The sequence below is a fragment of the Syngnathus leptorhynchus genome, chromosome 22 (assembly GCF_054491065.1).
Source record: "Syngnathus leptorhynchus isolate UIUO chromosome 22, UIUO_Slep, whole genome shotgun sequence".
NCBI lineage: Eukaryota > Metazoa > Chordata > Actinopteri > Syngnathiformes > Syngnathidae > Syngnathus > Syngnathus leptorhynchus.
In genome coordinates, this window is record NC_141216.1 from 6,942,973 (window position 1) to 6,969,716 (window position 26,744).

General features: G+C 46.6%; 6 protein-coding genes across 11 annotated transcripts; 2 read left to right on the forward strand and 4 right to left on the reverse strand.

Annotated features, from left to right (window-relative positions):
* Positions 1-501: 501 nt before the first annotated feature.
* Positions 502-5,044, reverse strand: aldoab (aldolase a, fructose-bisphosphate, b). Its single transcript, XM_085903199.1, has 8 exons — positions 4,954-5,044; positions 2,721-2,955; positions 2,084-2,202; positions 1,750-2,016; positions 1,518-1,678; positions 1,184-1,442; positions 907-1,106; positions 502-833 (listed from the first exon to the last, which is right to left on the reverse strand). Exons 3-8 carry the CDS (start codon positions 2,193-2,195, stop codon positions 741-743), a joined length of 1,092 nt encoding a protein of 363 aa, XP_085759325.1. The 5' UTR covers positions 2,196-2,202; positions 2,721-2,955; positions 4,954-5,044; the 3' UTR covers positions 502-740.
* On the forward strand, positions 3,904-10,874 carry LOC147039833 (integrin alpha-M-like). 5 transcript variants are annotated; one of them, XM_085903180.1, is made up of 29 exons: positions 3,904-4,062; positions 4,128-4,230; positions 4,306-4,400; positions 4,621-4,691; positions 4,776-4,890; positions 5,821-5,948; positions 6,163-6,305; positions 6,384-6,534; positions 6,604-6,754; positions 6,822-6,895; positions 6,976-7,099; positions 7,213-7,349; positions 7,435-7,581; positions 7,653-7,862; positions 7,937-8,070; positions 8,136-8,278; positions 8,355-8,509; positions 8,580-8,705; positions 8,775-8,848; positions 8,910-9,051; positions 9,121-9,219; positions 9,283-9,362; positions 9,428-9,514; positions 9,585-9,654; positions 9,734-9,832; positions 9,894-9,974; positions 10,046-10,270; positions 10,335-10,445; positions 10,528-10,874. In XM_085903180.1, exons 1-29 carry the CDS (start codon positions 4,026-4,028, stop codon positions 10,621-10,623), a joined length of 3,408 nt encoding a protein of 1,135 aa, XP_085759306.1. In that variant the 5' UTR covers positions 3,904-4,025; the 3' UTR covers positions 10,624-10,874. The 5 variants fall into 5 exon arrangements, 4 of the variants coding, with proteins under 4 accessions (XP_085759306.1, XP_085759305.1, XP_085759308.1 ...); XM_085903179.1 differs by having other exon boundaries at positions 9,121-9,362; XM_085903182.1 differs by lacking the exons at positions 10,046-10,270; positions 10,335-10,445; positions 10,528-10,874 and having other exon boundaries at positions 9,121-9,362; positions 9,875-9,974.
* On the reverse strand, positions 9,423-16,418 carry LOC147039834 (transmembrane protease serine 9-like). Of its 2 annotated transcripts, XM_085903177.1 has the most exons (18): positions 16,378-16,418; positions 16,041-16,309; positions 15,817-15,962; positions 15,293-15,747; positions 14,952-15,220; positions 14,743-14,888; positions 14,348-14,666; positions 14,112-14,274; positions 13,781-14,049; positions 13,567-13,706; positions 13,200-13,494; positions 12,972-13,134; positions 12,635-12,903; positions 12,405-12,550; positions 12,037-12,334; positions 11,453-11,962; positions 11,274-11,383; positions 9,423-11,204 (listed from the first exon to the last, which is right to left on the reverse strand). In XM_085903177.1, exons 1-18 carry the CDS (start codon positions 16,401-16,403, stop codon positions 10,941-10,943), a joined length of 4,257 nt encoding a protein of 1,418 aa, XP_085759303.1. In that variant the 5' UTR covers positions 16,404-16,418; the 3' UTR covers positions 9,423-10,940. The 2 variants fall into 2 exon arrangements, with proteins under 2 accessions (XP_085759303.1, XP_085759304.1); XM_085903178.1 differs by lacking the exons at positions 14,743-14,888; positions 14,952-15,220; positions 15,293-15,747; ... (1 more) ...; positions 16,041-16,309; positions 16,378-16,418 and having other exon boundaries at positions 11,453-11,712; positions 11,791-11,962; positions 14,348-14,628.
* Positions 16,419-17,036: 618 nt separating this feature from the next.
* LOC147039835 (serine protease 33) lies at positions 17,037-19,444 on the reverse strand. The gene is made up of 8 exons (XM_085904616.1): positions 19,381-19,444; positions 18,890-18,910; positions 18,657-18,819; positions 18,322-18,590; positions 18,115-18,260; positions 17,779-18,044; positions 17,265-17,337; positions 17,037-17,114 (listed from the first exon to the last, which is right to left on the reverse strand). The coding sequence occupies exons 1-8, from the start codon at positions 19,433-19,435 to the stop codon at positions 17,037-17,039; spliced, it is 1,071 nt and encodes a 356-aa protein (XP_085760742.1). The 5' UTR covers positions 19,436-19,444.
* Positions 19,445-20,109: 665 nt separating this feature from the next.
* vkorc1 (vitamin K epoxide reductase complex, subunit 1) lies at positions 20,110-21,426 on the reverse strand. Its single transcript, XM_085903217.1, has 3 exons — positions 21,164-21,426; positions 20,830-20,939; positions 20,110-20,536 (listed from the first exon to the last, which is right to left on the reverse strand). The coding sequence occupies exons 1-3, from the start codon at positions 21,343-21,345 to the stop codon at positions 20,325-20,327; spliced, it is 504 nt and encodes a 167-aa protein (XP_085759343.1). The 5' UTR covers positions 21,346-21,426; the 3' UTR covers positions 20,110-20,324.
* A 634-nt stretch (positions 21,427-22,060) lies between these two features.
* mapk7 (mitogen-activated protein kinase 7) lies at positions 22,061-26,730 on the forward strand. The gene is made up of 7 exons (XM_085903183.1): positions 22,061-22,344; positions 22,812-23,086; positions 23,230-23,395; positions 23,506-24,929; positions 25,052-26,112; positions 26,217-26,347; positions 26,431-26,730. The coding sequence occupies exons 2-7, from the start codon at positions 22,816-22,818 to the stop codon at positions 26,576-26,578; spliced, it is 3,201 nt and encodes a 1,066-aa protein (XP_085759309.1). The 5' UTR covers positions 22,061-22,344; positions 22,812-22,815; the 3' UTR covers positions 26,579-26,730.
* The last annotated feature ends 14 nt before the right edge of the window (positions 26,731-26,744 follow it).

The following is a 26,744-nucleotide window of genomic DNA, read 5'->3' on the forward strand; positions in this document are numbered from 1 at the left end:
AGACAACATGGAGGAACGTGACATAGGCAGCTCTGTGGCGCACTGGGTAGCACGTCCGCCTCACAGTTAGGAGGGTGCGGGTTGGATTCCACCTCCGGCCCTCCCTGTGTGGGTTTAGCATGTTCTCCCCGTGTTTCTCCAGGCACTCCGGTTTCCTCCCAGAACCCGAAAACATGCTTGCTAGGCCGATTGAAGACTCTAAATTGTCATGAGTACGAGTGCATAGGGTCGTTCGTCTCTGTGTGCCCTGCGATTGGATGGAAACCGGTTCAGGGTGTCCCCCGCCTACTGCCCGACGATGGCTGGGATAGGCTACAGCACGCCCTCGACCCCCGAGGGGACGAAGCGGTTCAGAAAATGGATGGATGGATGGATGGATGGATGGATGGATGAATCACATTCAAACTTTTCCATGTTAGATTTGATGAATCACCTGGAGAAGTAATTCATCGAGAGTATAAACTAGTGTGTATTTATTTAGGAAGAAAGTCAAACCACATAGAAGGGTCAACTCTTTATTCCATTGAACCAGTATAAATTCTATCACTGTGCTTGATGGAATCAATCCAATGAAAAGTAGTACAACTTGTGTAAAAACAGTGTGGGAATATTCACCTGAGAGAAGGTGCGATTGGGCGTAAAGGTCAAGGGAATGGAGGCCATGCTCACGTTTAAACCGAGAGACGACAAACACAATCAAGCGATGGGCGTAGTCGGCGTGAGTGGGCCAACGTGCTGGTTTAATAAGCGTGATTGGCCACATAGAGGGATTCTCCGCCGGCGGTGCTGGTTGCAGAGGAAGTGTATTTTCCCTGGCACGCCTGGCTGTTGGCCTGTGAGAGGAAAGAAAAAAAAAAAAAAAAGGGAGTACTCTTGCCACATTTATTTTTAGTTTGTCAAACTCACCAGAGCTCTCTTGATGAATTCCTCCTGGCATGCCTTTCCGTTCTCTTTTTTGCCGCCCCAGGCCTTGAGGGCTGATGCCTGCAGGGCACGTCCGTAGGAGAAGGTCAGGGCCCAAGGTCTGTGCAGGGGGCACTGGTTCATGGCGTTCAGGTTGACCGAGGCCTCCTCCTCGCTCTGACCGCCGGACAAGAAGGTGATGCCTAAGTGGGAAAAGAGCACAAATGACTTAGTGAATGAGAAACAAATGAGAACGGTAAAGTTTAGAAAATGGACGCACCGGGGACGGCGGGGGGCACGGTGCGGCGGAGCGCGGTGACGGTCGCCATGGCGATCTCCTGGTTGCTGTACTTCACGGAGCAGGAGTGGCCGGCGGTAACCATGTTGGGCTTGAGCAGAGTGCCCTCCAGGTAGACGTGGTGGTCAGACAGAGCCTTGTAAACGCCGGCCAGGACCTTCTCGGTGACGTACTGGCAGCGCTTCAGGTCGTGGTCGCCATCGGGGAGAATCTCGGGCTCCACGATGGGCACGATGCCGTGCTGAGGAACGCAGGAGAGCGTTAGGAAGCGCCTCGGGAGGTGTCACCAGATACGCGCGGCCCCTCCCCGTCCTACCATCTGGCAGATGCTGGCATAGCGGGCCAGAACGTTGGCGTTCTCAATGATGGCCAGTCTTGAGGGAGTGGTGGGGGTGATCTTCAGCACGCAACGCCATTTGGCGAAGTCGGCGCCATCCTTCTTGTACTGGGCGCAGCGCTCATACAGTCCGTCCAGACCTGGAGCAAACACCGAGCTTCAGTCAAAAACGATCTGGCCGTTTTTCACACGCTGCTCGAAATGAGGTCACCCTGAGTGGTGGTCTCGCCGTTGGTTCCGGCGAGAGGGACCACGCCTTTGTCGACCTTGATGCCCACCACCATGCCTCTGTCTTTCAGGTGCTGGGTGAAGACCTTGCCACCGTCGGTCTTCTGGTACATGGTCTCGTGGAAGAGGATGACACCGCCGATGCACGGGGCGACGCGCTCGTCGGCGGTGAAGAGGAGCTGGCGGTACAGCCTCCTGTTCTCCTCAGTGTTCTCAGCATTGATGCTCTGGAAGCGCTTGGCGACGCTGCCTGGAGTGGACAAGATGAGTGAGGATCATCTAGACAAAAGTATCGGGACACGGACGGATGTCCTTACCGGTAGACTCGTCGGCGGCGAGGATTCCCTTGCCGGGAGCGACGATCCTGTGAGCGATGTCACTGAGCTCCTTCTTCTGCTCAGGAGTGAGGAAGGGGTATGCGTGAGGCATCTTGACTCTGGTTGTGGAGATAAAAGAGCAACGTGGTGGTCAAATGTTTGGTGGTAGACCAGCAAATGGCGGCCTGGTTCTTCACCCCCTTCCACTCGAGCGTCCCTGACCTATTCCATTTTTTCCTCTCTTATCTGTGACCTTCAAGAGAACTTGAAACTGAACTAAATATACACAGCCCAGCAATGCAGCAGCAAAGTATGAGATAAGACACCATGCAAGTCATGTCCAGTCAAGGTAGCAACAATAACTGCTTTAATTGTGAGTTGGTTCAACACCTCATAAGAACTTCCCCAAGGTTTTGCTAAATATCATGTTGTGGGCAATCACACTTGTAAAATAATTAAACAGTCAATTATGTACACAATAACTTGTCGCCCGTTTGTAAAAATGCATCTATATGAGAGGGAGACAGGGAAAAAGAATTCATATAAGATATTTTTAGTGCGTCACAGCTAAGTTAGTGGAATTGAAATGTACATTGCACACCGTCCTTTAAAATGAAAAAATGAAAAGACTTTTTACCTTTTGAGATCAGAAGGAGAGCTGGGAGAAGAAAGAGGGAGGTAGAGAAGTGGCCTTCGTCTGCGACGCCCTCTGGACCGAGCGGCCCTTGTATTTATCCTCCCGTTGTGACCCTTCACATTTCAGCTGCTCGGCTATAAATAGAACAGGACGCAACCGGAGACGACTCGTGACATTCAGCGCGTCTCCAGCCGGAGTGCTGCGATGGCTGGTGGCCAGCGAAAGGTCTAAGTGCCTGCAAAACGGCAGGGAAGGGAAAACTGTGTGAGAATGTGGTGAGATTTGGGGTCACATTTTTTGGTGAGGCCAAGGAACCCACAAAAGTGCACTCAAATATTAAAAAAATACACTATGGCAAAAAATGTGAGTAAAATTTATGTCACAAACATATCTGAGTTTTCAATTGGTCCAAAGCTGTTACTGGTCCCCATGTGCAGGTTTGAATACTTTTCTAAAAAACAGATTTTGTGGAGCCGAAGCAACCAATCGGGAATAGGAGAGAAGCACGATAACGTTATATACGCGATACCGAACGCTCCTTTCGTAATCCGACCCGCTTGCGGTAAAGGCAGAGCGAGCTGATCCTTGACCTTTCGCTGACCTTTCCCTGTCGTCCTTTCTCGCTTGGTCGGCTGGCTCGCGCTGTAAAGGTCACTCGCGTATGTGCCGGTGCGGCTAGTCGTGGAGAATCTTTTTTTTTCTATCACTTTTGACCTTAAGGGTGGGAAAATTGTGCAGCTCACCTTTGCAGAAAATATAATCTGACTTTCTGATAAGGCTTGCGGTCGATCCCACGCCAAGTTCCCATTTGACACGTCATTTGCATTTGAACACCTTCTGCTACATTGTCGCTAAATACATGTTACACATTGGATGATGCGTCACTGGCCAAAATACTTCAACCGTTTGAAATGTCTGACTAAGTGATGAGAATGTAAAAAGGGGGATATTGCACAAATATCTGCTGCAATGTGGAACTTGCTGCTCATAATGAATGAGACAGTGTGGGAGGAAGTAAAACCAAAAAGAGGAAGAAAGAAAAAACAAATCTGGTTATTTTGGTATATTTTGTGAGGAGTCAGTTTCACATGTTTAACAGTATTATAGCAGAAAGATCAAATGCTGTGTTAAAAAGAAATCAAGTTGATTATAAAGTGATCCAAATGAGATGATAAAGTTATCTAACATGCGAGTTTCACTTACTACCCCTTTTAGCTGTCGCCCTGGCGGTTCTGTCCATTTTTGGCTCGGCCACTTCCCGATTGTTGCCTCGCAGCACTTGAAGAGTTTGGGCGCAGTCGCACGATGGACTGGCTCTCTTGGACAACACTTTTTACGACAGGTAAGATGAGTCCGTTGACTCAACGGACAGACGGACGATCACTTTTTGTTTTCCTTTCTCCTCAGTATTCAAAACTACAATTGGCTTCAATATTGACCCTGTGCCTTGGAAGACCTTATCAAACCCCGCAGATGGTTTTGGATACCAGATTGTGCAAAGACAAAATGAGTGAGTGAAGGTATTGAATTGAAATGTGAAATGTAGTCGCGTTACCATATTGCTTGTCCGATTCTATTCGAACAGCTTGTTGGTCAGCGCGCCCCTCGTTCAATATTCAGACAGAAGAGGAAAAATCTTTAAATGCTCCAGAGATTCTTGCCAAGAGCTTCTAGTTCCAGGTGAGTGGCATGTGCTTATAGGTGCTCCTTTTTTGGTTAGCAAAGGAACCTTAACTTTAGATAGTATGCCCGTGAACAATGGGATTGACTGAGATCATTAGTTACTACCTGTTTTTCTTTTCTGCCTGAGGAGAAAAAAAAAGCACATTTTAGCGCTATGTCTCCATCGGGCCCAAATTATCGGCGAGTGCTCTTGACGTTTGTCCGGTCTTCCTCACAGTGCCCTCTTTTGCCGTCAACATGTCTCTTGGTTTGACCATGACATTTAATCCAACTACAGAAGCCACCATGGTGAGTCACAGTCCTTTTGCACATTGCACAGTGTGTGTGTGCATTCTTACTAATCCCGCCACTGAACTGGTTGGTCCCTGGCAGGCGTGTGGTCCGACCATCCCCAAAGATTGTGGAAGCATCACCATGTACGACGGCATGTGCTTTCAGATTGAGTCCTCTAATGACGTCAAACCTCCAATACCTTCGTCTCTTGACGGTGCTTCACTTTTTTTCTTTACATAATCATCTCAAAGAGGGCATTTCAAAATCCAAAATGTACCTGTCGAGATAATTCCGTGTCACTTTCGAATCCGCTCAGCTGCCCGACCGAATTCGATTTGTTTCTCTTTAATCAGGTCCCACTCTTGTTCCTAAAGATGACAGCCGGATGTTGACAATGCCAAAGAGAGACTCGATGAAAATAATCAAGTCATGTATCAAAGATGCTAATGCTAGCTCATTCTAATAATAATAATAATAATACATTTTATTTATAAGGCGCCTTTCAAGGCACTCAAGGCCGCCTTACAGATATGAAATAGCATAAAAAAGACCAGAGAGCAGCAGCAGCAGCAAGTCACTCACATCCGGTAGACACAATTCCAACAGATTATCAAGATAATACTTCTACACTATGTACAAAAAAGCTGCGTTTATTATACCACAACTGTTTTACTTGTACGGCATCACCAGGTCAACCTTACCCGTGTTTGATCTTTATCTTTGTCAATCAGTTTCAAAGCCATAAATCTGTATGACATCAACTCAAGGAGGGCTCTACATGTTGGTCTTAAAACAAGACTAAAGCATTTTAGCAATACAATACATTTTAAATAGTATATTATTTACCTTACTGTTGCAATAGCCCACTTGGATGGAGATATTCCATTGTAACTCCTGAAGCCAAAGTTAATCACCCAGGTGCCCGATTGGTTGTTTTTCCTTTGGTGCGGTGGTTTCTTTTGGCAAATTCAATTACAGCCGCAAGATGGCGCTAGAGAGGCGGGATACGCAGTCCCACCCATTCAAATCAAATTAGAAAGCCAAATATTTGGAGGACCTTAATTAGGTATTTGAGCTGGATAAAACATTAGGAAGTCCTTCAGCTAGTGAGATAAAATCAACTCATCTTTTGTTTCTTGACAAGGGTGCCCAAGTCGAGCAGACATCGCATTTCTGCTGGATGGCTCGGGAAGTGTGTCCGCACAAGACTTTACAAGAATGAAGAATTTTGTCATTAATCTCATCAACTCCTTTTTGGACAAAGATTCCCAGGTGAGCGACTGTAAAACTATTTTGAGGATGTATTTTAATATGTATTTTAGATTCATATGATATTTTATTTGTTTTATTTTCTGTATTATCCTGTACATTTATTTTATTTATGTATATATTATATATCATATATATATATATATATATATATATATATATATATATAATACGATATATGTTATATATTTATAATGACTTTTTTTACCTTCCTAAGTTCGCCGTAGTCCAGTACTCTGACGACGTCACCATCCATAATTATTTTAATACCTTCAACATTAACACCTGGAGAAATGACATCAACGGAATAAAGCAGAAACGCTCCTCGACATACACAGCTAAAGGCATCCGCGAAGTTGTGTAAGATTTTTTTCCCCTCTCCCCCTCATGCTTCTGTATATCTGAATCTTGATTGACAAGTGCTTTGTGTTGGTACAGGGACAAGGTATTTGTGGAGAGCAAAGGTTCCAGGCCCAACGTGAAGAAGATTCTAATTGTCATCACAGATGGGCGATCTCATGACAGTGGAACCTTCAGTACAGTAGTAGCTGCCGCCGGAAAAAAACAAATAGTTCGATTTGCTATTGGGGTGAGTCGTATTGCACACGACGACTCGAAGTCGGGAGGTCACATTCATAAATGTCGACGTTTCCATAAGGTGGGCAATGCATTTAGCAACCAAAACGCCAAAAACGAGCTGGACACCATCGCGTCTGTCCCCACAACGAACCGTGTGTTTCGAGTGGAGAACTTCATGGCTCTCGAAGCAATCCGGCAGACTTTGCAGGACAGCATCTTTGCTATTGAAGGTACCTACCGATGGAAAATTCTGCAAGCTAGAAATCCATTTGAAATGGTTTTCTCTTTTTATGGCAGGCTCTCAATCGAGCGGTGAGAGCCTCAAAATGGAGATGGCTCAGCGGGGATTCAGTGCTGCCTACGTGCCAAGGGTACCAAAACACAGGACGCTTGCAAAACATTGTTTTGTTTTGTTTGTTTGTTTCAAATTCTGTTTCTTCTATTCATGTAGTCAATCCGGGAAGTGCACATAGCGGCTGTTGGGGCAAACCAATGGAGAGGAGGCTTCCAAACATACTCAGGCTCACGAGGACCTTCTTATTTCCCAACGAACCTTGACCCGGACAGCTATCTGGGTATGAACATTAGAAATGAATCTGTATGAATTATTCAAGAGTTATTGGGACAAAAGACACAAACAGCGCCATCTGCTGGATCAGGAGCTACATTGCACAACTTCCAATTTCAGGTTATTCCATAACGGTTGCCCGAAGAGGCAACGTAAGGTTGACGGTCGCCGGTGCTCCGAGATATCAACATCGAGGTGTTGCGATGGTATTTTCCCAAAATGGCTTTGAACAAACAATAGATCCCTTCCAATGGGAGGTAAGCTTTTTCAAATTCAGCCCAATTCATTTGAAAGAAAATGAAATCTAGAGATTTTGCATTGCTAAGGTTTTCATTGCTGCAGTATCATATTGGTGAATATTTCGGGGCGGTGGTCTGCGCCATGGATGTGACTCGGGACGGCAACACGGACATCGTCCTCATCTCTGCGCCGATGTTTGTGGAAGAGGACAGAGAAGGGAGAGTTTACGTTTGCACCTTGACTGGTTCGGTGAGTCTCGAGATTTTTTTTTTTTCTCTTGAAAATCAATCCTATCGAGACTGACTCGTTTTCACGTACAGAGAGTCGAATGTCGATTCGACTCTCCGGTGGTCCTCAGAGGAGGCCGATCCCCTAGAGGGCGCTTTGGCTCTTCCCTTGCCGTCCTGCCTGACATCAACTCGGATAGACTCAATGACCTGGCGGTCGGGGCGCCGTTGGAGGATGACGGACACGGCTGCGTCTACATATTTCACGGCGAGCGAACGACGATCTCGGATACAATCTCACAGGTGAATCCCAAGGGACTCCCGCTCTGTAGCCAAAGTCCTCGGAAGGATTCAAAAATAAAGATGTGTTCGTGTAGAGGATCGCTGGCTCGAAAATGCAGTCGGGACTCAGGTTCTTCGGCATGTCCATCAGCCAGTCGTCCGCGGACCTCAGCGGGGACAACCTGCCTGACTTTGCAGTAGGCTCAAAAGGAAAAGTCATCTTACTCAGGTAAGAGATTCTACATCAAAACCCAAATCAAAAGACGATTCGTGTCTAACTGCGTCTGCTTCCAGATCCAGACCCATCGTCACGATCGAGAGCACGCTGACCTACAACCCAAAACTAGTCTCGACTAAACTAAACGACTGCAAGAACCCAAAGAAGATTGAGGCAAAGGTCTGCTTTGGGATGAAAAAATACTCAAACGTACAAAGAGGTGCTTGACTCTCAAGTCGTCATCCAGCGACTCGCTGGTGAATCACCCTAATGTTTTCAACTTGAAAATGTCACAGCGAGGGCAAGAGTCAATTACACGTTGACGCTGGACGCCACCCGCAAGGTGCCCAACAGCCGAGCTTACATCCGAGAGAAAATCCGAGAGAAGAGCGGCACGGCGGATCTCGAATTATCAATGACAGAATGCTTCGACGTCAATTTCTTCATCGAGGTGAGTCGCTCGACGGGAACGAGGACAACTGTTTGAGACTCACGTGCTTCTCATCCGGCGATGTTGAAAGCCGTGCCCAGAAGACGCTTTGAATTCCCTCGAGAACGAGCTCAGGTTCACATTTGAAGGTTTGCCCGGTGCCGATAATCTGAGCCCGAGTCTCCACCGACCTTCCCAAACGACCACGATTCATCCGGTTAGTTCACTTTGCCTCGCAAGCTTTCGAGATCTGGCACGATGCTCACCGATCATCTGCTCTCCGCAGTTGGCCTTTGAGATCGACTGCGGCGCTGACAACAAATGTGTCGATAACCTCGAGCTGGATTTCAACTTTGGCAGGTAAAATGGACAATTTTAAGTTCGGCTTTAGCCGCGTTTGACTTCTCTGATCGCGGAGCAGATCTTTGGAGGTCAAAGTGGGCATCGATGAACTCTTGAATGTTACCGTGTCGGTGGAGAACCTGGGCGAAAACTCCTACAACACCCTCGTTGTTCTCACGTACCCAGGAGAGTTCTCCTACAGGAAGTTTACCGTCCTGAAGGTCGGGATGAAACCAGACAAGGCTCGGTCTTCTAGCTCGCGAGATTGTGATATCTTTTCTCCTTAAAAGGGGCGAATCGAATGCAGCTCCTTGGACAGTGAAGCTGGCCTATCTCGGGGAAAGACGGACTGCACCGTCGATAAGCCTATTTTGAGGAGTAACTCAACGGTTGGCTCTGCGCTTAACACTTTCTGCCTGTTCCTAAGACTCAAACCAAATCTGACTTTTCAGGCTGTCTTTGTGGTTTCGTACGGCATCGAATCCAACAGCCGACCGGATGAGACGATTTTTGTCACGGCAAATGCAACGAGGTAGACGTCTTCAACCGTTAGGAGTTTTCATTGGTTGCGCAACTCTAGGTTTGTTTCTATTTTAGTGGGAACGAGCGACACTCGGCTTTGAGCCGACTTTTCAAAAAGAAAGAAATCGGCGTCAAGTACAGTATTTTTGTTACAATGGAAAGGTTTGTATTGGGAAGTAATGATAAGGTGGACATTAATTGACCTAGCCACTCATCGGATTTTTTTTTCCAGTTCTCTAAGTTACATCAACTTCACCTATGGAAAGAATGATGTGCGGAAATCACTTCGGCAATCTGTTTTGGTAAAGTCATGAATGGGTTGGGGGGGGGTCTTCAAGGTTGATTCGTTTTACTGAAGCACCACTGTTGACTTGATTTTAGGTTTCCAACAACATTCGAGCCTTTAACGTCACAGTAGCGGTCAGAGTACCCGTAAAGCTGGGTGAAAAGGACATCTGGGCAAATCTGAGCTCTTTACAGGTAGTCACTCCAAGGCTAGCCTTGACATAGCGTCTGTTAAAGTAACATGTTTCCATTTCAGATTCCAGACTGTCAATACAGTCACGATGAAGAGGCGAATGTCCTAGATTTGGTTGGTCAGATGCGAAAAAATAAAAAAGTGGTAAGACAAGTTCCGAGAATTTTTTATGGGGTGAGATAGATGTGACTGAAATGTGCTCGGGTATCCCACAGGATTGCTCGGTGGCCACGTGCCGGGTGTTCAAGTGCAATCGCTTTATGGGAAGGCTGGAGGGCAAACGCTACAAAATAGTCGCCGATATGAGTTCAGCATGGATTCAACAGATTGGACTCCATGAGGCTAAGTTCATCTTTACCACTACAACCAGTCTGGAGTATGACAAGAATCAGTACATCTTCTTTTCAACTTCATCCAACAACAATCCTCCTGTGCTCAAGGTAATTTTTGCATCAAGATGGAACGGCTCCAATGTGTTGACGGAAATGTTCATCGGAATTTCAGATTGAAACAGAGGTGGCGGTGTATCCCCAACCGGACTTTACGAAAGAGATTATTGGTGGTTCTTTAGGGGGTCTGGCTATACTGCTGATACTCTCGGCCGTCCTTTATAAGGTGAGAATATACATTTGTGGGACAAAATGGATATATCACACAAATACATCCTGATAATATTCCAACATTTTTATATTCATAGGTTGGATTTTTCAAGAGTAAATACAAGGAGATGATTAACGATACCGATGGCGTGGCATCGGACAGCCCGGGGGGTGACGCTCTCACGCAGTCGTAGTAAAATAGCTTTAGTTCCTTTCAGCTTTTTGCTTGAAGCTGCACAAAACTATGACGTCATAGTCCCATTGGTGATGCCCATTCCATTGAATTTTATGACAACATACAGAATGACATTTTTTGCACTAGAATTCTTTTTTTTTTTTTTAGACAAGCCTGCATTTGTATGACATCCTAAAATGTTTTTTTTTTTTTTTCAACATTATGATGCTATTGTTAAAATTATTCACAATAATGAATAAAATTCTTGTGGGTTTTTTTTTTCTCATTTACTTGTGTGACAAAATACACTTTTAGTCCCCTTAGCAATTCAAAGTTTCAAGCTTCGCACAAGACCAGATAGACCGAGGTCAAAGTCACTAAGAATAAAAGGAACGAGGAGAAGCGACGTGGAGCACCTGCTGAGGACGTAGTCGCAGGAGATGGAATGTCGCCGACTACTTCCTTCAAGAATGCTCCAAAACGCCACATTTTGGAAAAGACTTCCACGTTGGCGGCGAGCAATCGAGTACCTGTTGTAACGACGGCCGCCTGGAACCAAGATGAGTCGGATTTACAGATCAGAGGGCCGCCATCGTCTCCCTAAAAAGACAATTAGGGCAATGAGCGACCTTGATGGGAAGAAATCACACATGAGTGTAAGGAAGTCACCTGTTGAAGGTCCAAGGTGGAAGTACAAATGTTCTCCTGATCAGAAGCGGCACTCCCGCAACTGACTACCACAGTTCCAAGTTCTCTTAGATGTTCGGATTTCTCAAAACCTGCAGAGAGAACACGCACGTTTTTGTTTTTTCGTTAATGCAAAATGTGCACGACAGTTGTGTCCTCACCTGTGTTGGCTTTTCCCCAACCAGCCGTCCAGCACCGAGTTCCAACAGGGAAAGAGACATTATTGGTGATGTCCAAACACACGGGCTGGAGGTAATCGTTCACGCAAACATCTTTTGTTAGCCGTAGCACGGCAATGTTGGAACCTGGCAGTTTGCTCAAGATGATTTTGTCAATAGTTGAAGACATTTCAAACTCATCCACGCGGTTGAAAAACTTCTGTCCCAGATACGCAGTCCAGTCTCTTGGGATTGGATAAGAACTGTGTAGAGCATTTACATTTGAGAATAAAAAAATCCTAATATACTGATATGGTAAAGATTTGGGATCAAATACGTACACAGAGAAGCATTCGGCAGAAGTGAGGATGAATCGAGAAGCGATGAGTGTTCCGGCACAAGCGTAAGAGCCGTTTTTGTGAAGACTTACGACCCAAGGCCAAGTCCCACCTGCGACAAATCCACGCTGGCCACCCGCATGACTGTTCAACGGTGCAGTGCCGCACACTTGATCTGAATCAATAAAAGTGCCAAATGAGACAGATAGCAAGTCAAGAGCACAATTGAAGCATAGAAAAGGTGGTAACCGGTGGGACTTGGTAGTGTTGGGCTTGGTGTTGCTGAGGTGGATTCTTTTGGAGAAGGTGCTTTAGAAGGAGGTAGAGGGCAAGTGTAGTTGGTGTCAGCGTCTATCCCACTGGACTTGAATTGTACAAATCCTGGCTTGTCTGTGCTGATGTGGGAGTCGATCCAGAACTGGTAGCGGGACACTCTTGTATAAACGCCCGGATTATTTGGTTGAGCGCGGCCTAATCCAAAAGTGATGATTCCAGATTGAATCCAGATGGAATCCTGCTTGCTCACCATTGGACCTCCTGAGTCTCTCTGTGAGTGTGGAGACAGAAAATAATAAGAATCGTGAAAATAAACAAGCAGGAAAGGATAAGAACCCCACCAGACAAGTGTCTTTCCCTCCTTCAAGAAATCCAGCACAGATCATTTTGTCTGCGACTAAATCCATTCCGATTAAACAGCTACATTGTCTGTTTCCCAGAACCGGGAGCTCCACTTCTTGTAATGTTCCAGGGAAAGGGATGGGCACTAAACAAAACAATGGCATTGTATCAGATATACTCACATTTTATTCTCTTGTTTTAGTTTGGAAAATTGTATTTGGTGCCTCACCTCCTTCCTGGCCTTCTCCCCAACCGGTGACCCAGCTATCAGTGCCATTGTTGAACACACTATTGTGGGATGCCAGACACACCGGTCTGATGTAATCGGTCAATAAGACCGGTGAAGAGACTCTAAGCAGAGCGATGTCATTTTCCAAGCTCAAAGGGTTGAAGTATGGATGCAGAATGATTGTGTCGACAGTTCGAGACACTTGGTTTAAATTGTTTCCCTGCAAATTCTGGCGACCAAGAGAAATTTCCCATCCGAAGGTATCTGGGCTACAGAGAGCATGCCAAAGGTCAGAAGGTCAAAGCAGAAGAAAAATGTTCATGTTCGGATGAGCCACCTGGAGAAGCAGTGAGCGGCAGACATGACCCACTCTCGGTTGATGAGAGAACCGCCACAAATATGGGTCCCAAAAATCTGCACGCTGGCCTGCCAGGGCCAACTTCCTTCTTGAGCATCTATACCGCCAACAATTTGGGTGTTCAGTGTTGGGCTGCCACACACTGCAAAATGAAAGCTCATCAGAACCCAAATGTAGAAAGTCTGAACATCAGTGATCCTTACACACCTTCAGCACTCAATATGGGTTCTGGATCTGGTCCTGTTGTAGCAGGGCAATCAGTAACAGGACGAGGCAGACCGGGGCAAGCGTAGGTGCTATCGATATCCGGCCCGTCGGACTTGAAGTGGACGAAGCCCGGCTTGTCAGTGCTGATCCTGGAGTTGATCCAAGACTGGTAGCTGGAAACTCTCGTGTAGACTCCAGGCTGATTCGGCTGTGCACATCCAAATCCAAAACTAATGATTCCAGATTGGATCCAGATAGAATCCTGCTCGTTCACCATTGGACCTCCTGAGTCTCCCTGAGCGTGTGAATAGAAAGTGTTTAAAAAAAAAAAATCTTTTCATATAAAAAAAAAAAAGGATAAGTCTACCAGACAAGTGTCTTTGCCCCCTTCTAGAAAACCAGCACAGATCATACTGTCCAAATCCACTTCAAGTAGGCATTTACACTGTCTGTTCCCCACAATTGGAACTTGCACTTCTTGCAGCGCTTTGGGGAAGCCAAGGGGCACTAAAACGTACAGCAAAAAATATGAACTTAGTTGAACAATGAATTTTGATTTTAAAAACCATGTTCTTGCTCACCCCCTTCCTGCATGTCTCCCCACCCGGTGACCCAGCCGCTGGTACCGGTGTTGAACACGCTGCCATCGGCAGCCAGACACACGGGACTGATGTAGTTTGTGAACGTGACTGCAGAGGAGAGTCTCAGCAGAGCGATGTCATTGTTGAAAATCAAACTGTCGAATAATGGATGCAAAATGATCTCGGCAACCGTTCTGGTAACCTCGTTTGGGTTCGTGTCCACAAGGTTCTGACGACCAAGAGAAACTGACCACCCGCCGCTAGTTGTGCTATAGAGAGAAGGCCAAAGGTCAGAAGGTCAAAGCAGAAGAAAAATGTTCGGATGAGCCACCTGTTAAAGCAGTGGGCAGCAGACATCACCCATTCTTTATTGATGAGGGAACCGCCACAAACATGGCCGCCGAAATTCTGCAGACTGGCCTGCCAGGGCCAACTTCCTTCTTGAGCATCACCACCCCCGATAATCTTGGTGTTTCGTACACGGCTCCCACACACTGCAAATATGCCAGCTATTTGAAGTGAACTCCAGTTCTTATCACGGATTGTAATTTGGTGACCGTGACCTACATTCAGCACTTGATATGGTCGCCACTGGATCCACTGTGACAACTTTAGCTGTTGTCAAAGTGCTGGATGGTTCTTCTGTCGAAGGAGGAGGCAGACCAGGACAAGTGTAGTTGCTATCAGTATCCGGCCCACTGGAGTTGAATTGTACAAATCCCGGTTTATCAGAGCTGATGTGGAAGTTGATCCAGGACTGATAGCGGGAAACTCTGGAGTAGACTCCAGGCAGATTGGGCCGAGCACATCCAATTCCAAAACTGACGATTCCAGATTGGATCCAAATGGAACCCTGCTTGCTTACCATTGGACCTCCTGAGTCGCCCTGAGGAAGTAAAGAGAAACTGTCAAAACCGATTTCAACACTCTTGGAAAAAAAAAAAAAAAGAAAAGTACTCTACCAGACAGGCGTCTTTCCCTCCTTCAAGAAAACCAGCACAGATCATATTGTCCGTTACTAAATTGACTCCATTCAGGCAGCTACATTGTCTGTTTCCCAGAACCGGCACTTTTGCTTCTTGCAGTGTTCCGGGGAAGGGGAGGGGCACTGAATAATATAATGTCACTCTATTAGGTATTTTCTATAAATACGACATAACAAGCGCCTCACCTTTTTCGTCGATTGATCCCCAACCAGTCACCCAGCTGTTTGTTCCGTTGTTGAACACACTGGCATCAGAAGCCAGACACACTGGTCTGATGTAGTTTGTAAAAGTGACCGGTGAGGAGAGCCTGATCAGAGCCATGTCATTGTCCAAGCTAAAAATGTTAAAGTCTGGATGTAAAATGATTGCGTTGACAGTTCTGGAAACCTCATTTGGGTTTTTATCTAGCAGGTTCTGGCGACCGAGAGAAACCGACCAGCCTCGTGTACTTGTGCTGCGGAAAGAATGCAAGCGGTTAGACGGTCAGAGCAGAAGAATTGGATTTGTGTTCGTTTGGATGACCCACCTGGGGAAGCACTGGGCCGCAGACATGACCCACTCTCGGTTTACGAGTGAGCCGCCACAAACGTGGCGACCGAAATTCTGCAGACTGACCTGCCAGGGCCAACTTCCTTCTTGAGCGTCTACACCACCAACAATCTTGGTGTTCAGTGGGGGGATGCCGCACACAACACTTGATACGCCAGGCACTGACTCTGCGCTGGTAGCTGGACCTTTAGTCACAGGAGGTGGCAGACCAGAACAAGTGTAGCTGCTATCAGCATCAAGCCCGCTGGAATTGAATTGTACAAATCCCGGCTTATCAGAAATGATTTGGGAGTGGATCCAGGACTGGTAGCTGGACACTCTTGCATAAACGCCCGGATTATTTGGTCGAGCGCATCCAAATCCAAAACTGACGATTCCAGATTGAATCCAAATGGAACCCTCCTTGCTCACCATTGGACCTCCTGAGTCCCCCTGAGGAAGTAAAGCAAAACTGTCTGTTCAAATCCATTTTACAACCCCCCCCAAAAAAAAACAGTCTACCTGACACGCATCTTTCCCTCCTTCAAGAAAACCAGCACAGATCATATTGTTTGTAACTAAGCCCACTCCAATTAGGCAGTTACACTGCCTGTTCCCCACGACTGGGACATTCACTTCTTGTAGCTTGGCGGGAAAGGGGAGGGGCTCTAAACAAGATAGTGGCGGTGTATCAGATATACCCTCATTCCAGAAAACTCGATTTGACTAAATGTTCAGCGTCTCACCTGCTTCTTGGATTGTTCCCCAACCAGTGACCCAGCTCGCCATACCACTGTTGAACACGCTATTGTGGGATGCCAGACACACAGGTCTGATGTAATCTGTGAATGTGACCGCTGAGGAGAGCCTGAGTAGAGCGATGTCATTGTCCAAGGTGAAAATATTGAAGCCCGGATGCAAAATGATTGCACGGACAGCTCTGAAAATTTCATGTGGGTTTTTTCCCTGCAGGTTCTGGCGACCAAGAGAAATTTCCCATCCGAAGGTATCTGGGCTACAGAAAGCATGCGAAAGGTCAGAAGGTCAAAGCAGAAGAAAAATGTTCATGTTCGGATGAGCCACCTGGAGAAGCAGTGAGCGGCAGACATGACCCACTCTCGGTTGATGAGTGATCCGCCACAAACATGGGCACCAAAAAGCTGCACGCTGGCCTGCCAGGGCCAACTTCCTTCTTGAGCATCGACACCACCAACAATTTTGGTATTCAGTGTTGGGCTGCCACACACTGAAAAATGAAATCTCATCAGAATCCAAGGAAGGTGTAGAAACTGAAAAAAATGTGAAGACTAAGACACCTTCAGCACTGGACAGCAGAACATCAGGAGGAGGTGTAGAACAAGTGTAGATGCTATCGGCATCCGGCCCATTAGAGTTGAAATGCACAAAGCCCGGCTTATCAGACGCGATGTGGGAGTCGATCCAGGATTGGTAGCGGGACACTCTTACATAAACACCTGGGTGATTTGGATGAGCACAGCCAAATCCAAAACTGACAATTCCAGACTGGATCCAGATAGAATCCTGCTCGCTCACCATTGGACCTCCCGAGTCTCCCTGAAGGCATGGAGACAAAGAAATAAATCTTTAGAAATAAAGATTCATTCATTCATTCAAAGTATCTGTCAAAGAAACCCAAATGAGAAGCAGTCTTACCTGACAAGCATCTTTCCCTCCTTCAAGAAAACCAGCACAGATCATGTTATCTGTCACTAAACCCACTCCTAGTAGACAGCCACACTGTCGCTTTCCCAGAACCGGGACTTCCACTTCTTGCAGAGTTTTAGGGGATGGCAGAGGTACTAAAAAAAAGAAAGAATATGAGGCACAGTCAGTCGGATGTTAAGTCCCGACTTCTGAGGTTCCTCACCTCCTTCCTGGATTGATCCCCAACCGGTGACCAAGGCATCGGTACCGCTGTTAAACACGCTGGTATTTGCCGCTAGGCACACCGGCCTGATGTAGGCGTTGAACTCGATAACGGATGAGAGCCTGAGCAGAGCGATGTCATTGTCGAAAATGACACTGTCGAATAACGGATGCAAAATGATTGCGGCGACACTCCGGGTCACTTCGTTGGGTTCAAAGCCTTCGAGGTTCCGACGGCCGAGAGAAACTGACCAACCGGCAGTGCTTGTGCTTTGAAGAGAATGCAAAAGGTTAGATGGTCCAATGAAAAGGTTTTTTTTTTTTTTAATGACCCACCTAGCAAAGCAATGGGCAGCAGACAGGAGCCACTCTCTATTCAGAAGCGTAGCTCCACAAACATGGCCACCAAAACTCTGCAGACTGGCCTGCCAAGGCCAACTTCCTTGTGAAACAACATCTCCTCCAACCACCTTGTGCTTCTGTGATGGTATTCCACACACTGAAAAAAAATGTAATCTCATTATAACCCGGTCAGACTGGATCACCACTGAGGTCCAACAACACCAATTTATTCGTGACTGACATTCAGCACTTGACAGGATGGGCACGAGATCTTCGGTTGAATCTAAATGAGGCAGACCAGGACAAGTGTAGTTGGTGTCAGCGTCTATCCCACTGGAGTTGAATTGTACAAATCCCGGTTTATCAGAACTGATGTGGGAGTCGATCCAGAACTGGTAGCTGGACACTCTTGTATAAACGCCCGGATTATTTGGTTGAGCGCAGCCTAATCCAAAACTGATGATTCCAGATTGAATCCAGATGGAATCCTGCTTGCTCACCATTGGACCTCCTGTGTCACCCTGAGGTTGAAAAGATGAAACATCTTTTACCTTTACAAAAAAAAAAAAATCTAAAAAGTAAGTGGCCTACCTGACAAGTATCTTTCCCTCCTTCAAGAAAACCAGCACAGATCATATTGTCAGTGATTAAACCGACTCCATTCAAGCAGTTGCACTGTCTGTTTCCCAAAACTGGGACTTTCACTTCTTGCAGCGTTCCCGATGATGAGAGCGACACTAAAGACAGTGGCAGCGATTAGGTCAAACCACATTTGAATCCGAAATTAGAAAGCCTCACCTCCGACCTGGACCGTTCCCCAACCGGTGAGCCAGCTAGCGGTGCCATTATTGAACACACTGTTATGAGATGCCAGACACACAGGTTTGATGTAATCCGTGAATATGACCGGCGAAGAGAGCCTGAGCAGAGCCATGTCATTATCCAAGCTGAAAATATCAAAGCCTGGATGCAAAATGACCGCGTCCACAGTTTTGGTTATTTCATTTGGGTTGTTTCCCCGTAGGTTCTGCCGACCCAGAGAAACTTCCCAGCCGGAGGTACTTGTGCTGCAAAGACATTGCCAAAGATTAGACTGTCTAAAAAGGAAAATATCTTTATGTTGGGTGACCTACCCAGAGAAACAGTGGGCAGCAGATAGTACCCATTCTTTGTTGATGAGGGAACCACCACAAACATGAATGCCTAAATTCTGAAGACTCGCCTGCCAGGGCCAACTTCCTTCTTGAGCAGCTCCACCTCCAATAATCTTGGTGTTCCTCGGAGGCCTGCCACACACTAGGAAGAGAGTATTTCCGAGGAAAATTCTCTTGAATAAAAATTGTATTTACATATGATCTGAACTTACCATCCATTTGAGCATTTGACTCTGGAAGAAAAAAAAAACGGAAAGACGCACGGAAATTATTTCTTGTCAAAAACAGGTTTGTTGACATTAAATTGCTGAAAACACACTACAATTAGTGAGTGCATTTTTTGGAAAAATAGCAAACATACTTCAACCACAGTTAACGCCGTCCACTTTTCAAAATTAAATATTTGTTTTTCAAAACTAGATTTGTGTTATGAAAAACTTTTTGTCAAGTAACATTCAAAATAAACATGACGAAAATTGTTCTGTAAAATCTGACAAAATTGAAAAGATTGTACAAAGGTTTAAAATATAGTCTGAGTATAATACATATAAATTACTCTACATCTCACATTTGCATGGGTTTGTTCATACAATTAAGTACTTTCAAATGTCACATGATCATCCAAAGCATGAATATATCCTATTTTGGATGTCTTATTAACGTTCAAAACATAAAATAAGTACAGAATTTGGATTCGACTTACTTGCAGATATAAAGCTGAGCACGGCCAATACATTGAGCCATTCCCTCCGAGCCATTGCGTAAATGCACAAATCTTGCACGTTTCACGATATTAACCTTGAGTGGGCATGTCACCTGTTTGGGGTTAAGCCCCTCCCACAGGACATCATTATCACTTTTTCTGTCTTCGATAAATGCACATTCTTTTGGCGCTGGGAAAATTGCACTTGTTGATTATCTGCTGGTGGTATGTCAATAAAATCTCCACAATTTGACAAATTGGAGAGCACTACTTTATGCCCGCTGTATGAATCGGATAACGAGGCACTCTAGTCAAATAAAAATGTTTATAAGGATAATGTTTCTGTGCAGAAGCAACCGGTTTGGGTTACAAACGATCATAGCTGGGAGGAAAATGCAGACAGTCCTCTCCAAGTTCTCTTTTCACCAAGTCAAGGTGTGCTCAAGAATTTCATTTTTGGAATGTTGCATTCTTTCACACGGCGGTGGGGAAGCTATGCAAGTATTTCATCTGGCCGTCAAGCAATTCTGGAAACAAATATAATAATAACCATGTATCTTATTTACATAACACTTTTCTGGACACTAAAATACTTTGTGCAAGTAAACGTATATTTGAACACAAATGTATGACATACTGCACAGCATTGATGCAAATACTACCTTCACGGCTTTGGCGCCCTCTTGTGGCATTTTGTGGTATTACAAAAACAGCACAAGTACTACTTCATCAGGTAAGTTCCACAATAAGAACATCAATTAAGTTTATTATAGAACTAAAATTCATGAGGACAGGTAACAAATGTTTAAAAAAAGCTGAATGGAAAATGAAATTGTGATTTTTTTGTAAAAACTCTCAGCAGGCGTAAGATCTGACTTTGGTCGAGGAAAGAGAGAGAATGTAAAAAACATGTTGAATGTAAAAAAATGTGTAAAAAAAAAAGATTATCCCGCCTTCGCTTTCTTCCCTTCAATGGCGCTCCTTCGCTTGAGGTTGGTATAAAGCAAGGCAAAGTTTACGATGTACGTTGACACGCACACCATACAGAAATCTCCCAGGACAAAAGCCAGAATGGAGGCCAGGTAGAGTGAGCCGGCTACAGACACCCAGGAGGAGAACACCAAGAACAGAGCGGCTTTTTTGGACAGGGTAACACCTGTGTCAGAAACAAATAAACCGTTTTGGAAAAATCTTTTTCAAAAGATGTATACTAGTATAACAATAAAACTAATAAAACAAACCAGACACTGTGCTTGAATAATTTGATTCAAGTAGAAATTCAAGCAGACAATTTATCACAGTGCAGTTATAAAAATATCACATTCCAACTATTGTAGAGTGAATTGAGCTGGAATGCAAACCAAAATTCTAGTTTCCGCTTTTTGCTGTTGTTGCTTCTACAACCGCACACAATATCTGTAGTCTGTCATTTAGAGGAGGCAGATTTACCCAAGCCAAGCTGCAGAGTGTAAAATACGATTCCAAGAAGACTGTTGGGTTGGTTCAAAGGGTTATCTTGGGCAACAAAGAACTGGACCAAGCCAAAGCCACGACCCCATCTGTGAAAAGATAAAGAAATTCATAAAGGTTAAAAAAAAAAAAATAATAATAATCCATGATCTGAATTTGAAGTCCCCCCCCCCATGAGAGTGGGGGCTGCAAAACGTGGCACCGAAAGGGGGAATGGAAGGATTACGGAAACCTCCAACACGGCATCTCAGTGGGCACGCGAGCGCATTCTTATCATACGCGACAAAATGGAATAGAAAACAACAAACAGCACCTGGATGTGAAAACTTTGGAGCAGCTGACCGACTCTCCTAAATCGCACATCGCTCTGTAGTTAGGGTCGTGCTCGCGGGACAACTCCACGTGAAGAGCGTAAACGGACAAAATCATACCAAAGACGCACAAAAACACGCGCAATGTCCTCTCCCATTTGGGCAAGGCTGTTGTTGATACCATCTTTGAATTGAAGCAGGAAAAAATATGACGGCTACTTCTTCAATAGTTAGGAAGAAACTCGTGTGCTACAAACGTGGGATGTTTGCTCCACGCAGTTTGCGTGTTGATTGGCTCTCGGGGTTCAAGCCCCTCCTTGTCACTGGTTGACCAGATTTTGGACCAGGCCACGGGACAAGAGTGGCGTAATGTTGTTGCTTTAGTTATGTATGTCCACACTCAAGTGTAAATACAGGTCATGCTCGGAAAACTTTGAATAACTTTAGTGAAACGAGGTGACTACATAAATAGAGAAATATGAGGCGGGTAGTTCTATTATAATATATTAAATTCATGTTATGGGGTTTCATAAAATCGCTTACGTTACGGATTTCGCCAACATGGTTAAAAAAAAAAGAGCAGATATCATTTGGGGGTTGAAATAAATTTAGACTTCGATGATTAGTCATCGTTTGACAGTTTTTTTTCTTGACATAGTTACGGTTTTCTAGTTATAATTTTGGAGTTAAGCAATAAATAATAATAAAAAAAATATCAAAAGTGTGATTATTCCGCCTTATCAAGTCCTATTGGATAACGTAGCATGACGTCATCTAACATTGATTGGCTCTTCAAAGGCCAATCAAAACGTAATGCGTGTTTTTTCCGGACACGCATAACTTCCTCTGCCTTCGACGTCATGCTATTCTCCAAAACAAAAATAATTCCTCTCATTTTTTGAACGTTTTGCCGCAACAATATCGATGCAATTATAAAACAGGCTGGACTCTTGTAGTTTATACGCCAATGTTACATAACGGGACAAAGGCGAACATTTTAGCCCGCAAGTGTATTTTCTGTCCGACAGACGGCGTCCGTGCAACTTCATGGCTGGCGACCGCCGTCAAGTGACACAGAGGAAGAAAACAAAGACAAGGAAACGGCAGACATAAACAAGACTACAGACATGCTACCGAGGGATTAAAAAGGCTCAATTACCTGACAATTGCGAAAGGCCGCAAGGTGAACCACCGTCCCGTGACCCTTAAACACTCCTCCAGGGTTGGTTATAATTCCTAAAAAAAATGACAGCGACTTAGATAGTTTATCGTTGACGAGGCTACGCCCCCGACATAAGAGATGGGGAGGCAGTGTACAATGCTGTCTTTGGCTTGCTGCTCAATTACAATGAAACAATAATATTTCGTTTGACTTCATTTGTTTTTTCACTTGCCATTGAACGTTATATGCGAAGGTGCGTCTCTCGGTTCAATGAATACGCGATGATGTCATCAGCGTGACCGGTTGAATATTTAAGCGAGCAAAGTTGCACAGTTGCTTATTCAATGAATAAAGCAAAGGCACATGTTCAATTTGGAAAGGTCTGACTGCACATTATTGAACCAAAATGTGACAAACTGATCTCATCTTTCATCTCAAGAAATGTTTTTAGTGTAAAGTCAATTATGCCAAAACTCTCATTTCTGCAGAGATATGTCATCTGAGGAGCACGACGATGGACAAAACTGTCAACCTGTGGCCGTGGCGCCCGAAAGAATGACGACCGGAAAAGACGAGGAGAACCGGCATGCGGTCAAGCCGATGAGCGGCGGCACGTGTGCCAGCACAACTGCCAAAAACTTGGCTTTGCTTAAAAAGCACTCACTGGATGTCAAGTTCGATGTGGGCGAGGAGTACGATATTATCGAAACCATCGGCACGGGTGCCTACGGCGTCGTGTCGTCTGCCAGGAGACGAGACAACGGTACAGCCGATTCGACTTGGTGTTTTATCAGTTTGCAGCAACTTGCCACATACTTTAAAAATCCACTCGTTGAAATTGAGCTCAGGTTCGAGTCTACCTCATTTATACAATGCTGTAGTCACCCTTCAATGTTGCTTGACCAGGCCAGCAGGTGGCGATAAAGAAGATTTCCAATGCCTTCGAAGTGGTGACAAATGCCAAGCGCACCTTGAGGGAACTGAAAATCCTCAAGCACTTCAAACATGACAACATCATCGCCATCAAAGACATCCTGCAACCTAACCTTCCTCACTCAGCCTTCAAGTCGGTGTATGTATCGCTAATATTTGGACCTAAGTACAAAAGGATGTAAATTTGACAGTAACAAATTTGAAAATAGTTTTTCACTTTTTTTTTTTTGTGTGTGTGTGTGTTTGCAGGTATGTGGTGCTGGACCTCATGGAGAGCGACTTGCACCAGATCATCCACTCTGCGCAAGCACTCACCCCGGAGCACACTCGCTATTTCCTATACCAGCTTCTCCGCGGCCTTAAATACGTGCACTCTGCCAACGTCATCCACCGGGACCTCAAGCCCTCCAACTTGCTGGTGAACGAGAACTGCGAGCTAAAAATCGGTGATTTCGGCATGGCCAGGGGTCTGAGCTCCCACCCGGAGGAGTCGCACTCCTTCATGACCGAATACGTCGCCACCAGATGGTATCGAGCGCCCGAGCTGCTCCTGTCCTTGAATCACTATACCTTGGCCATCGACATGTGGTCCGTGGGCTGCATCTTTGCCGAAATGTTGGGGCGAAAGCAGCTTTTCCCCGGCAAGCACTACGTCCACCAGCTCCAGCTTATTTTGTCCGTGTTGGGCACCCCTCCCAAGGGGCTAATTGGTGCCATCAGAGCCGACAGGGTGCGCGCGTACGTTCAGAGTCTTCCGTGCCAATCCGCGGTACCCTTGGCCAAGCTGTTCCCCCGAGCGGAGCCCAGGGCTCTGGATCTTCTCGCGTCCATGCTCCGCTTCGACCCGCGCGAGCGAATCAGCGTGACTCAGGCGCTGGAACATTCCTATCTAGCTAAGTACCACGATCCCGACGACGAGCCCATCTGCGTGCCGGCCTTCGACTTTGAGTTTGACAAGCTCCCCGTGAGTAAGGAGCAGATCAAAGAGGAGATTCTAATGGAGATCCAAGATTTTCAAAGAACCAAGCAGGCCACGCGTCAGAGGCTTCAGTTCAGGCCCTTGGCGAGGGCCAATGGCGGCGGCGGAGGAGCCCCGTGCGTCGCTCAGGTTTCTTCGACCAGCCTAAGCGAGTCCACGCGGGTTCCTGGCAAACGCAACCAGAACTCCACACAAACCAGAGAGACGGAGTCAACTCTGCAACGAGGATCGGCCGAAGTGAACCGGACCTTCACGTACACCTGTAACGAAGACGATGTTCTATTACCGCGCCTCACCGAAAGCGGCCCGGTCGACGTGGACATGCCCAGCGCCAACTCGGACAACGGCCAACCGGAGACCATCGATTTAACCACACCCGTGTCCGGTCGTGACGTCGAACCGATGCGGGACGGCGAAGGGCAGGAAAGCGAAGGGCAGGAAAGCGGGCTGCCGACCAAACAGAACCGGAGCCGGTCTCCTTCCTCCGTGACACCTTTAGCCAGCACCGTGCCTTCTTTGTCGCTGTCGGCCACCCAAGCTCAGTCACTGTCGCGCAGCCTCTCGCAGTCGCTGCTGGCAACCAACCAGAAACCTCCTCAAGGTGCCTCAGAGGGACCCCGGAAAGACGGGGCCATATCGGAAGACACCAAAGCAGCTCTGAAAGCAGCTTTATTCCGGAATAAAGCCAGGGGTGGTATGTCGTACCCTTGTGATCTTAAAATACTCTTTTGTGACCACACCACCATTTTGACTTGGCCGCTAGACTGGATTTTGGTCACGCATGTCCTAATGGGATTCTTCTCATTTCTATCTCAGAAGGAAGTGTCGCCGCATTGGGGACAGAGGCGGCCACCGGAGGAGGAGGAACCTCGTCAGCCGTTTGCAATCCAGAGACCCGGCGCCCCGTGACTGCTCAGGAGCGCCAGCGAGAGCGTGAGGAGAAGAGGAGGAAGAGGCAAGAACGAGCCAGGGAGAGGGAGAAGAAACTAAAGGAGAAGGAGAGACGAGAGGGAAGACGCGGGGACTCGCTGGGCGGGGTCCTGCTGAGTGATAATGACAAGAGCCTCTTACAGCGCTGGACTAAGATGATGGACAGCCGCAATGACAAATCCCACACGTCGTGTAGAGACGGAGGGAAGAATAAAGACGCCGACGCCGTTGCGGGCGAGAACGCTCAAGGATCGCCCGACAACAAAGCCGAAAAGGAAACATTTCCGTCTCACGAGCGGCTAATCTCTCAATTCCGAGCCGGTCGGTCCGATTTACTGCAGCCGCCCGGCAAAAACCAGCAATTCATTTTTTCAATGAGCCAGAAGAAACCGGTCGATATTGTCCTTGCTGTAAGCGGCTGCGTGGACCTGATGGCTGTCACCGGTGGCTTTGTGAAGAACCACACTCTCAAACCTCAAGACCAGAACGCCGGCCCGAGCGGCTTCAACTGCTTCGCTAATTGGGGCGGACAGCAATTAGAGCCCCGGCCGTCACAACACGCAAAATCGCACAGGACGCCGCCGCCGCCGCAGCAGCAGAACTTTCTCCCGACGCAAAATCAAACCTTAGCCGACTCTCAAGCGCAGCTGCTCCCACTGGAGACTTTCTTGAACAAAGGCCCGACGACCGCACTAAGCACCAACGGGGAAATGGCCAGCCGCAATCACCTCAACCATCACGTCACGCCTTCGCCGGCCGGACCCGTGGAGAAGCTGTGCTCCTCCGGTGGGGACAAACTGGGGCCACAGGCCTCAAACCCCATCTGCGGGGCTTTAGGGGTCCCCTCGCAGGCCCATCCCAGTTTGGGGTTCACCGTTACGACGGAACAGGTCCCCTCGGTCCCCCCCGACATCCACACGGTAACACTCCAGCTCTCCAAGTCTCAGGTGCGTCTCGGTTCTGGTTTGGTGTACCTAATGTTGCGGCCAGTTGGTCGAAGCGTACTCGTGATGGGAAAAGAGGTTTTCATTTTGGGGTTTTCTTTTCTCAGGTTGAGGACGTGTTACCCCCGGTGTTCTCGGTCACCCCGAAAGGCAGCGGGGCGGGTTATGGCGTGGGCTTCGACCTCGACGATCTTCTCACCCAGTCGCTCACAGAGCTGCAACACTGCGAGCGAGACGGGTGAGTGAGTCGTTGCGCTTTGGGGGGAAATTGCCGCCTTGACAGAGAAAAGAAATATTGGATTCTACGTTTGCCTCCGCCAGTTACGACTCTGGTCCACTCTCCGCCTCGCTCTTGTCCGATTGGAGCGAAGTTCACCGAATGACTCCGGCCGATCTAGAATCTCTGCAACAGGAGCTCCAGTTGGGTTCTCCCATGATCCTCTCTGATTCTATTCCACCTGACGCCTGACGCAATGCTGGCGTTTGTTTGAATGTAGACATTTTCTGATTGAATTTCAAAGTAGCTTTAGTTTTGTGTTCTGTATTAGTTTTTACGTTGGTCTAGTAGACCTGAAAACACAAAATCAACTGTCAGCCCGTGAATGTTAATGACTGATTAAAATGTACGTTTTCTA